At 38.3% G+C, this 12,678-nt stretch overlaps 2 protein-coding genes across 3 annotated transcripts in view; one reads left to right on the forward strand and one right to left on the reverse strand.

Annotated features, from left to right (window-relative positions):
- Nucleotides 1-487: 487 nt before the first annotated feature.
- Nucleotides 488-9,245, forward strand: slc34a2a (solute carrier family 34 member 2a; the record flags this gene model as incomplete). Its single annotated transcript, XM_016671227.1, has 11 exons — nt 488-614; nt 2,654-2,782; nt 2,991-3,134; nt 3,240-3,351; nt 3,972-4,164; nt 4,499-4,594; nt 4,697-4,817; nt 6,348-6,515; nt 6,620-6,736; nt 6,831-6,955; nt 7,469-9,245. Coding segments are annotated over 11 exons (1,899 nt in total), but the record flags the coding sequence as incomplete, so codon positions are not given.
- Nucleotides 9,246-11,258: 2,013 nt separating this feature from the next.
- Nucleotides 11,259-12,678, reverse strand: part of bglapl (bone gamma-carboxyglutamate (gla) protein, like) — a 1,651-nt gene continuing 231 nt past the window's right edge. The window contains exons 2-4 of one of the 2 annotated variants that reach the window (XM_007551656.2): nt 12,253-12,564; nt 12,038-12,131; nt 11,259-11,910 (exon numbers count right to left, since the gene is read on the reverse strand). In XM_007551656.2, coding sequence (XP_007551718.1) covers nt 11,808-11,910; nt 12,038-12,131; nt 12,253-12,564 — 509 coding nt within the window. In that variant the 3' untranslated portion in view covers nt 11,259-11,807. Of the gene's footprint in view, nt 11,911-12,037; nt 12,132-12,252; nt 12,568-12,678 lie in introns of both variants that reach the window. The other variant, XM_007551655.2, reaches the window with a different exon arrangement.

Here is a 12,678-nt window from a genome sequence, read left to right on the forward strand (position 1 = left end):
ACTGCAACCGCAGCATGTGACTGCAAGATCAATAACATGGCATGTGATCAGATGTGTGTGTGTGTCTGTATGTTGGAGGGGGCCTTTTCTTTTTGTAATTCATTTTGTTTTGGAGGGAGGGAAGGAGGGGCGGCTACATCTGCAGAGCTTACCAACAGAGATGTCATACTGTGGGTAAAAAATATGTTTATGTGTCAAAAAAAAAACAAAAAAAAAAAACACCCTAATACCACCGGCTCCATATGGTAAAAATGTGTTGTTGTTTTTTTTTAAGTTAAAATACAGCAAACAGCATTTTTGCATATGCAATATATCACAAGCATCAACTGTGTATTATTTTCTTTTTCAGAACAACACTAAGGACAACCAAGATGAGAAATATGAAAAGAAAACTAAAGGTTACGTTTTTCATTTTTTTATGACAGTAATCCATATAGAATCATGTAAAACAGTGATTTCTAAAGACAGAAATGGCTCATTCATTTAATCTGGACTCTCACATGTTTCAGATGTCAAAGCGAGCCCTGCACACTCCACTCTGGCTTTGGTGGAGCAGGACTCAGAGGACCCTTGGGATCTTCCTGAGCTGAAAGACACAGGGGTCCCATGGTCAGGTAAGGACGGTTTATATGATTTAACTTTCTATGAAGAAGCTTCTTCTTAGCTAAATTAGTTGTAGGTTTACGCTCACTGTCTGTTTTGAAGACCCATTTGTACTTTAGCTTCCAGGCTGATGTTTTCTATTGTTTGCTTAATATTCCTACATATTGTTTTTTTCCTCATGATGCCTGCTTTTTTTGATGATCACCAGTTCCTCCTGCACTAAAACACCCAAGCAACATTTGTATTTGCATTTTACTTATTTGTAAAGGGACAACACATATTGATGAACACAATGTAAATATGTCAGATTGTAGCCAGGGCTAATTTCCATCACCAGTGCCTTGGCTGGCCACACACAAATAAACATTATGCAGTGACAAAAACAACTCAGTGAAATACTTGAATTTAACATGGTGCTTCCACCTCTGTTCTTCACAGTTAGGAGGAAATTTGCAGAGTTCCAAACTTCCTGTTCTGTTCGTCCGATTATAACAACGGTCATTATAGCCAAAGACTTCAGTTTTGGCTGTAATTCCTTAGATTGCAGGACAAAAATTGGGTCATTCATTATGTCACATGTGCATTTTCAAACTGTAATATGGCTTTTTATGTCACTTTTTAGGGTGTCTCTCTGAGTATCTGAGTGACATCTCTCAGCCGGTGTCAGTAAATTGTTTAATTGATGGTACAGAGTCTCTCTTATTAGCAGCTTCAGTCAGTATCTTTGCAAGGTTCTTCGCTTTTAATAAATATAGGACCAAAACAAGTTTATAATGGGAAACCAGAACCAGAGATGGGCAGTAGCTAATTACTTTTGCTCACTTGAAGTATAGATAATCTTACTTCAGTAAAAAAAAAAAAAAAAAATCTATATACACTACACAGTACTGGAAGTACTTTAGCCTGTTCTAACTACACACATACATTAACTGCTGTATTAGTTAATTACATTTTATATTGAAACTAAAATACTTGGAAAAGTATTTCTTCTGCCATAATTTGCTATTTTGTAATATTTATTTGGATGGATTTTTTTTTACTATTTTAGTCTTTAAATGACCAAACTTTGCACATAACTTTATAAATTATGTTTAAATATGAAATCAGATGTTCTGATCAGCTCTTCAGTACTCATGTAGCCGTTTTTCCCAAATACTTTTTACTCTAATTTCTTGGATGGATAGTTTTTAATTTTACTTGACTAAAAATATATTGAAGTAACGTTACTAATCTAATCAGAACCCATATCCTTCCTGAACAGGATGAGTGATAGACGACCCGTGGGGTTAATAATTGTTTAAACAGACAAACGTGGCAGTGTCATACATATGGAAACAGTACCCATAGTACCCATAGTAAAATGCATTCTCAATTATATTTTCTATTAATAGGTTTCAATTCTCTTGACCTCTTTTATTATTTATATCATTACCTGACTCACTCTATTAATATTTGAGACACCTTATAAACTACTAGCAGACGTTAGGCTTTGATTGGGGAACTCTTCAATCGAACTTGTGGTGAACGAAGTCCAACAAGTTGTTCCAGTTTCAGCTGCTTTATATACCAACCTTGAACACATAGAATAATCTATTTCTATGTGCCTTAAGCAACACCATATAGAGTCATTAACTAATAGATAATCAATTCCAGCAGTCAAATGGCACTGAAGACAATAGAATTAGAACACAAACGGAGCAGAAAATACAGACATGATCACACTAACACTAAGAGAGCAATAAATTGATCTTTGACCTAATTCTTTCTGAAGGCATGGGTGTAATAAATTATATGATCGTGGTAATAATGGGAGTAACTGCTGAGTGGGAGCCAAAAATATTTCTGACGGGATGCCAAAGTTAAGATAAAGGCACCGTCAAGGCTGAGTATCTCATCAACGTTTCTGTTGCCAGTTTTCTGCATAGTCATTAAAAATTAAATAAAATATAGATTTTCTTTTTCCAACACCAAACAAACAAAAAAAAAAGTGTTTAACCAGATTATTCTGCTCCACTCTTCACGACTTTGCCCATATATTCACTTGTTTCAGCGCTGGATACCAAGGGTAAAGTACTGAGAGTGCTGGTTTCAGTGTTGAAGTTCATCATCCTGCTGGGCCTCCTTTACATGTTCATCTGCTCCCTCGACATCCTCAGCTCAGCCTTTCAGCTCGTTGGAGGTAAACGCATTTTTTTTTTTACTTATAACCTGCATAAAGTAGTGCAAAAAAAAAAAGGCCTCTGTTGTACAATAAATGTAATTCAGTCATGAATGATGTTTTTTTTTTCTAATCATTTCTTCACATCAAAATGACAGACCAGCATCCATTTTGTACTTAGCGCGGTTATAAAATAGATATGAGATGGTCCCTTGTTCATCTTGTCCAGGCAGAGCAGCAGGCGACATCTTTCAGGAGAACTCCATCTTGTCTAACCCTCTGGCTGGTTTGGTCATTGGCGTTCTTGTCACCCTGCTCGTCCAAAGCTCATCCACCTCCTCCTCTATAGTTGTCAGCATGGTCTCCTCAGGCAGTGAGTGTGAACCTCTTTAAACAACCGCAGCACGTAGCCGAGGGGTTAAAAGAACACACGGATAGACGATGATACGGTTTGATCTGGATCTGTGTTCTCTGACAGTACTCACAGTCCAGGTGGCTGTTCCCATCATCATGGGGACCAACATTGGCACTTCTGTTACAAACACGCTGGTCGCCATGACGCAGGCTGGTGACCGCAGTACGTTTCGCAGGTAATACTTTGACTGTTTTTCTTATTTACTGAAGGATGTAACTATTGAAAAAAAAAAAAAGCAAATACGTTAGCCTTAGCTAACCACGAGGATGTTACAAAACATGTAAGGGTCACTGGTGTTTTGCAAAACAGTGAGGAAGACCTTTTTTTTTTTTTTTTTTTTCCAAATATAAATAGCAAATTGGATAACAGAAAATGCATACAGTGCCTTGCAGAAATGTGCAAACCCCACTGAACTGTTAGTCACAATACAACCACAAAATGTTGTAAGTATTTCATAGTTCAAGTCAGAGTGGTGCATAATTATGATGTGGAAAGAATCTTATTGCCTTGCTCTCGCTGTAATTACAACTGCAAGTCTTGTTGGACCTGTGAATCTACTAGGCTTTTACATGTTTGTGCTTGTATGGTGAAAAGCTGCATAAGTGCAAGAGGTTATGAATTTTCATCATTTTTAACCTCAGTTGAAGAACAAAGAATCAGTACATGTGGAAAACTCAAACCTCAAATAAATATACAGCTGATGCAAATGTCCATGCTGAGCTATTATAATAATTTGAGTTGCATTGCTTGGAGGCTAATGTTGAAGTCTAACATTTCTTCTCTCCACGCACTTAGGGCTTTTGCGGGGGCTACCGTGCACGACTTCTTTAACTGGCTCTCTGTTCTGGTGCTGCTGCCTCTGGAAGTGGCCAGCGGTTATTTGTACCGTGTGACCAAGCTCATCATCGAGTCCTTTCAGATCGAGAGCGGAGAGGCGCCAGACCTGTTGAACGTTATCACTGATGTCCTCACAGAGGCCATCATACAGGTGAGATGCCGTGAATGTTATCTTAATTATTAGGCCTAAGATACATTTGTCCTTGCGTAAACCATCAGAAGATAAGTGTTGGAGATCGGCATTGCATCTGGATGGCTCTTCTGCCATTGTTTATCTGGCTTTTTCATTCATATTTCCTTTAAACAGTGCCACCTCTTTTTTGAAATACAAAAATGTCACGGTGAGATACATTTCAGTCTGCCGTTTAATGCCGGTAGTCCCTGTGATGATGTTGTCTCCATGTTCCCGTCTTTATCTGGATGATAAGAGACAATTGTAAAGTGCTTTTATCCTTGAACTGCTTACTTCTTTTCTTCTGATTCAGCTGGATGAATCTGTCATCGGTGGAATTGCCAGTGGAGACTCAGATGCCAGGAATAAAAGCATGATCAAGATATGGTGCCAAACTGCAAACGAAACCGTAAGACACGCAGTGAGCTGTGTCAGATTTGCCACAAATTGCTGGCAGTGTACAACCGCAAGATGAACATTAATTACTGTCTTAACTGTGTTTGTGTTTTAGATCTTACAGAACGTCACAGTTCCTGGTGTAGAGAACTGCACCTTTCCAACGCTCTGCTGGGTTGAGGGCAACTATACTGTAATAGTGAAAAACATGTCTGTAATGTCCAACATAAAGAAATGTAAGACAAAGAAATTTTTCTTCTTTTACACTCATTTGAAAAAAAAAAATCATCACAAAATGTATGATGTAATCAGTAATATAATGAAGGATTGTCACATCACAACCACATTACACAACCAGATGTATAATAAACCTCTGAGTCGTTCTCTGTGTTTCTACTGAAGCACAGTGAACAGTGATAAAGATTTGTAGATAAGACTGCATCTCTTTATCAATTAGGTACCATTTGAATGCAATTGTTTGCACAACATTTAAATCATAGATATCTGAGAAAAGAGGGCTGCATAAATATATTTTCTCCAGACATTGGTTATTTCTGCTTTTACTACTTTGTTATTGTTGTTTTTGGACATCTCCCTTCATGCCGTTGCCACACCACAGCTGCGTGCACACAGACTTGGCAGATGCTTAATGCCAAATGGGATAGGCAAGGCACGAGAGTCGAACTGGGAACCTCCACTTTATCTACCACCGGGCCAATGTTTATACTGCTTTATCCATTTAAAAAAAAATCCAACCAAAGCTTGAATCAGCTCTATACCTTCTACTAACAAAATATAATTAATTTGGTAATTAATACCTTCTACTAACAAAATATAATTAATTTGAGAAATTGACAAGATTTTTTTAATTGCCAACCAAAGTAAATAATATGTCTTCTTATTTGTTTTTCTTAAATGAGGTTTACCGAAAACCTACCAAACCATGACTGTAAAACATGAAAACATACCTAACCATCATTTTTGTGTGTCTTATGACCCCTGATCTGTAATCTTTTAAGTTGGTCTTGATCAATAGTTTTCTAGACCCTCTGAAGGTCCCTCAAGTATTTTTCTTTGGCTGACTTTTCTTGTTTTCATCTCCACTTCTGGCAGCTGACTATAGCATACTGTGTAGCGTTTGCCTAAAATGTGAAAACTGGAGCCAATTTAGAGTATAAAAACAACAGTACACATCAGCAGTGGCCTGTAATATGACATTACAGCTGGTGCATCCTTCTTATGTTCATTTACTGGATAAGATAAGATAAGATGCCCTTTATTAATCCCAGAATAGGGCAATTATTGAGCAGCATGACATTGTTAACAGATAACATACTCAACATAGATAAAAATAAGACAAAGATTTCAATACAATAAAATGGTGTCAGCAAAATTGAGACTGATGTTTTTACAGGATGCTATATTCTATTTTATTGAGCTGATGATGGCTGTGTACGGAAATCCCAGTAGGTCACCAGTTTCTACCTTGCTCAAAATCCCCTAAGTGCCATTTCTTCCCCAGTATGAAGTTTAAATCTTGTCATGACATCTTTACAACTCATAATGTTTCAGTGCATTCCACTACTGCCAGGTGATTGATTCAGTACTTTTGTTATAAAGCAATTCAATAGGTGTTCTTGACACATCATCACAAATGTACATCATTCTGAGTGCAGAATTATGTACATCCTCAACGTCATCACCTTCATGTTATTCATGTGTGTGTGTGTGTGTGCGTGTGCATGTGTGTGTATGTGTTTTTTCAGGTAATCACCTCTTTGTGAATACGAACCTGCCTGACCTGGCTGTGGGTCTCATCTTGCTGGCTCTCTCTCTGCTGGTCCTCTGTTCCTGCCTGGTCTGCATCGTAAAGTTGCTTAACTCCATGCTGAAGGGGCAAGTGGCTTCAGTCATCAAGAAAATCCTCAACACCGGTGAGCAACTTCGCACTCTGGATATCCAGTCAGCTGAATGGCACGAACAAGTGGGCAAAAAAGTGTTAAGACGTGCACGTGCATGCATGTGTACGTGTGCACAGATTTCCCGTTTCCGTTTGGCTGGGTGACGGGTTACATCGCCATCGTAGTCGGAGCTGGAATGACTTTCATTGTGCAGAGCAGTTCGGTGTTCACGTCAGCCATCACTCCTCTTGTTGGTGAGAACAATCAATGTGTAAAATAAGTGGACATAAGAAGCGGTATTTAAAAATGTGTTTGATTCTAATTAATTGAGAATTATTGGTGAAATAGGTATTGGTGTCATCAGCATAGAGAGGGCATATCCACTGTCTTTGGGCTCAAACATTGGCACCACCACCACAGCCATTCTGGCAGCCATGGCTAGTCCCGGAGATAGACTGGGGAATGCTCTACAGGTCAGTAAACCATCCACAAATTAACTGGTAATGGTCACTATGTGGGAATGTTTCTGGCACGCCTTCATTTTATATATTTTTTACTTGCTTGGTGTAGCATTGAACACAACTGTTTCTTCTTTATCTAGAGACATAGTCATTTTAAAAAAATGTAGCTAATACCATTTGACGGATATATAAATCTAATTGAATTAATATGACATTAATATGAAAAACATTTAAGTCAAATAAAAATGTGAAAAGGCAATGACAAAATAATAAATGTGTTGATTTTGTATGTTACAAAACCCTATAAAAACAGGCATTGCACATTTGCTTCACACATACAAACTATTTTGAATTACTGCTTTAACAATCGATGGCTGTGAATTACCTCTTTAACAGAAATCACTGGATGTAAAGGATCGTTCCATCAGGCAGATATAGCCTGAATGTGCATAGAAAGAATGTAACTTTTTTTATTTGTAAGTAAAATAAATGAAATTCATAAAATGTTTCAATCATTTTGTCTAGATTGCCCTCGTCCACTTCCTGTTCAACATCTCTGGAATCATTTTGTGGTATCCAATTCCCTTCACTCGTTTCCCCATCCGGATGGCTAAAAGTCTTGGAAACATCACCGCTAGCTACCGCTGGTTTGCTGCAGTGTACATCATCCTCTGTTTCTTCGTCTTACCCCTCCTCGTATTCAGCCTGTCGCTGGCCGGGTGGCAGGTCCTTGTGGGCGTGGGTGTACCTTTAGTTGTCATGTTGATCGTCGTGGTAGTGATCAACGTGCTGCAGAAAAGGAAACCTGGATTTCTGCCTGCAGGATTGCGATCCTGGGACTTCCTCCCTCTCTGGGCCCACTCCCTGGATCCCTGGGATAAAGTGGTTGTAGCATTCACAGCCAAATGCTGCTGCTGCTGCAAATGCTGCCAAGGCTCAAATGATGATCAGGGACATGAAGACCAAGAATCTGTGGAGCAGAGCACAGAAATGCGCAAAGCAGCGTACGATAATCCAGCGATGGCTGTAGAGAAAGAAGTAGAGGATGAGACAAAAATAGAACTAGATATTATAAAAGTAGCAAAACTTTGAGATGTAGTATTTATTTTGTATGTGATTTCTTTTGTATGATTTGTAGAGGAACAGTGGTCATGGCACATGGACAAACAGAAATAAAAAATATTTATATACCTATAAGTGAAAAGTAATAAGAAAAACGATAAACACTGCGAAGTGTTGATGGTTGTGGTTCATCGAAGTAATGATTTCATTAGGATTCCACTTTTGTTTTGTTGGACAGATTGCAGATGCAATGCATCTAACATGTCTGACAGTATGCTACTCTGGTTATAACTTTTACCCGACTGATTTCACTTTTACGTTTTTGACGTTCGGTTGTATGAAAACACTGATGTGTCTTGCGAGACACAGATCTGATCAATGTCATTTTGCAAAATCAGAGGTTTTCTGGGCTGATGTCACAGAGAAGTCAGTGCCAAGGGGGATTTCTAATTTTTTTTTTTTTTTTGAAGAAACCTTTAGCTGTTTATGCAAATAATATTACATCAACTTATGCACCCTTGTCATTGATGCTTTACTTGATGTCTGTAATTCCTTTTCAAAAAGGTTCCATGCAAAACAGGTGCTATAAAAGCAAGAATAACTACAACAATAATTCCTGCATGCCCTTGCCCTTATTGTTTAAGGGGAAGAGGCTTTAGACATCCTTTTCTACACCTGGATGTGCACACTTAGCTAATCTTCTTTTATAATTGAGAGTAGCTACATAAACCTGACCTGTTTGTTAATATGCTATTAAATTGTGAAATTTCCAAAATGTGTCATGAGCTTTTTCTACATGCAGGATGTGAAATGTGTTAAACTGCAAAAAGACGTGGAAAAGACTAAACAGAAGTGTAAAGTTGTTCACATATCTGTCAGTTTTTTATATGTTTTTTTTTTACATACATTTATTTTACTGTGAATAGAGAATAGACAAAGATCAATTACACATCATTTTAAGGTATTGATAATTTAGCAATTGAAAAGATAGATTATTTTCTATTAACCCAATCTAACAATGCACAATTATTGTATTCAAAGAATATAGAAAGTTTGGATGACTTTACATCTAATTAAACATTTTACATGTTTATTATTTAATTTAAAGCCATGTATTTTGAACAATGGTATTAAATATTGAGAAACACAAAATAACGCTATATAAATGATTGATCGGTGAAGTTCAGTAACTGTCTTGCTGAAAACACCAGTGTCATCATTAAAACATTTACTGAACAGCATGTGTTGTTGACCCTATATTTATTGCCCTCTTATCACAGTTATCTGCTGTTTTTTCCATGACAAAACAAAGTGGGTGTGGGCAATTAATACAGATAATTAACACTTCAACACATTCTGAGAAACAAACAAGCTCTGTGTCAATAAACCTTATCATCATCCTTACATCTGTCCAATTACTATTCCACCATTTGTGTGCTCTTTAAAGATGACAAGGCGGGTTTGTTTTAATATTCAGCCTCATTTGTCAAGTTTTTTCTTTTTTCTTTTTATCTTTTGTGTTTCTGGAACATAAGTGTCAGTATTGAGGAAAATCAAACTGTTGACCCGGCAAAGAGACATGTTCAAAGACTACCACTTACAGAATCAATATATCAGCGTTGATTGTGCACTGTGCATGACAAAACAACCACAACGGCACATGCTCATTGTAAAGAACTGACTCACACACTGCACAATGTGACACACGCTCGCTTATCTAAACTTTTTGTTAATATGTCAGCAAATTAGTGCTTAAAGTGCTTCCGAATGGCCAATTTTTATCTACAAATTTATCACAACACTGCCCCTTTCTAAGAAACATCACCTCCAAGAACAAAGGCTGAATACTTTAGTCGGAAGTAGGACAACATGCACAGTGGAAAGATGTTCTCTCACATCAGCCACTTTCAACAAATGTATTTGACATTCCAGTTTGAAAATGGACCTGAGAAAATACAACTGGGACATTTCCATTTGTGTTATTAAAATAGAATATTTTGCTGTGTAAGGCATGATTCAAAGATGTGGTTAGATTTATTCCAAAGTATTTTATTCATCTTTAAGGTAAAGGAAAACACTGTATGATTTTCACATTTGTTTACCAAATCTTGAAGGTGCGGCATAAGTTTGTGTTAACTCCCCTGAGTCAATAGAATCACCTGTCAAAGCAAGAACCGCTTCAAGTCTTTTACATGTGTTTTCACCAGCCTTGGTCAATTCCCAGCAAAGCTGCTTATTTTCAGTCAGACTGGACAGATAGCTGATATAAACATTATTTTTGTTATTCTTGTCACAGATTTGAAGCTGAATTTAGGTCTGGGTTTTATGCCTTTGTTTCAGCCATTCCATCAATGATTCTGTCTAATCAGAATCATCGCCATGCTACAAAACAAACATTTACTCAAACTCAAGTCTTTTTGCAACAGATTTTCTCCCAGTCTATCTCCCCATTCATTTTTTCTAACTTCTTTACATGAGACAAAGGAACTCATTCTCTTTGGATAACGCTGCTATCACCATGTCTCATGTGGCGTGACAAACACTGTCATCCAAACATGTTCAAAGGATCTCGGTTCATAACTGAACCTCACTGTAAAAGTTAGCTAGAATTGTGTCCTTGTCCTGTCTAGTGTGCTCTAACAAACAAAAGACCTTCACAGAACGCCTGCGTTCATTAGTTCACTTAGGGGATGGAAGGGGGTGAATATAAATGCAAGCCAGTTGCCAACATTCCCTGGTGCATGAAAGATATATTATATAAGATATAAGATATATATATTTTTTCATCCTGTCAACATTCACTTGCATTCAGAAGGTTCTAATAGTCATTATGCCAAGGTTTGGACTGAAAACGCTGCCATCTAATGGTGGATACAAGCCAACCACAAGGTATTTGAAGACAACTGCAGCTTTTGAATGGACTTTTCACGCAGTTGTCAACTTTAAATGTGATTTTAATGCATTATCTGTGTTCAGATGTGTATGTCATGTTCCTTTTAAATAGGTTCTTCATGCTGGTGTTTCAGTGGTAACTTTCCCTCGCCGCTCATTTCCAGCATTGACCAACAGCTGTTAAGAGCAAAGTCCCAAAAACAAAATTGTAGCCCAAGAGCTTAAAATGTGTGTGATGCATTAGCTAGTATTTGTTAATTACGACCCCAAGACCTGCATGTAAACACTGCTGTGAACTTGTGATCACAAGCAAGAATGAGGACAAAGTCTTTTTCACATCTCAATTAGGACAAGACAACAATTTGAAAAAGAAAACAAAATAATTTATTTTTCAAACCAAGAGGCAGTTTGTGGTTATTACAGACTGCAGATGTGTGTTTATACACCTATTGCACACAAACAAAATCAGCTTATTCCTACATCCACTACTCATTAGAACTGCTAATTAAGTAAAAGTTAAAGCATCATATACAAAAAAGAAAAAAAGAAAAAAAAACATTAACACAGAATACATTTCAAATCGTAGCACCATTCATTGAATAACTCTATAGGACAAAAGAATCATTTACACTTGGATGGGCTTCTACATAATTCACAGGCTTGTGTTTCCATGTGCCTTTTTCCAGCCTAAAGGGGAACCCTTAACAGGACCACATGCAGGACTGCTGCGGGTGTCCGTGCATGCAATGACAGGCAGCTTATAAATTCAGAAGACACTTCGGTCCTCTCCATTTTGTTCTTTTTTGTTCCCCCTGCTTCTTGTCTGGATTTAAAGGAGCATTTTTAATGTTATTGCTATCAGAAGGCACAAAAAAAATGCCCAAAAATAGATGAAAGAGGACCATTTAAGTTAGAAAGGGACGGGTCCATAGTAGGCGGTGTACGCAGCGACGATGCCTTCAGTGTCAGCCATGTCATCACAGGCAACATTCAGCTCACACACCTCTTTAAGGCTGTAAGAAATGGGAGAAAGACCGAGTCAGACACCTATAACATCAGTTGTTGATCCAACAGCAATTAGCTGAATCAACTGCAAATATTTCTGCAAACGTTAAGATGATAAGATAAGACTGATTATACCTTTCCAGCTGCAGGGGGCTGAGACTGCCATGGGCAGCTCTTCTTCTCCTGAGAAGAACAGAAGCCAGGTCTCTCTTCATAACCACATGGGACTCTGAGGAACGAAGGAGAAAACAACATATTAAACTGTTTTTTTTGTTTGTAAGTTCTAATATGGAGCTATATTTCTAAACCAGAGAAATTATTCTCAACTCAACAAAACCCCAACTGATTACCTTCGGCACTGGCTGACTCTGAGGAGGACGAAGAGGAGGAAGATGAAGAGGCAGCAGAGTCAGAGGCTGAGGAGTTTGATTCAGAGGAGGAAGACTCTGAGGATTCGGCGGAGGAGGACTCAGAAGACTCAGAGGACTCGGAGGAGGAGGAATCTGATGTTGAATCGGAGGCTGAGGAGTCGGAGGCAGAGTCGGAGGCAGAGGATGAAGCTGAATCAGACTCGGATGAGGAAGAGGATGATGAAGCGGCAGCATCCGCTGCGGGATCAGCGGCTGTGTCAGCAGCAGGATCCACGACGACCTCGGGTTCAACTGCTGAACAGGACAAAACAAAATGTCAAACCAATGTCAGGCATCTACACACACACACACACACACACACACACACACACACACACACACACACACACACACACACACACACAC

Source organism: Poecilia formosa, unplaced genomic scaffold (assembly GCF_000485575.1).
Source record: "Poecilia formosa unplaced genomic scaffold, Poecilia_formosa-5.1.2 Scaffold43, whole genome shotgun sequence".
In the NCBI taxonomy this organism is placed as follows: domain Eukaryota; kingdom Metazoa; phylum Chordata; class Actinopteri; order Cyprinodontiformes; family Poeciliidae; genus Poecilia; species Poecilia formosa.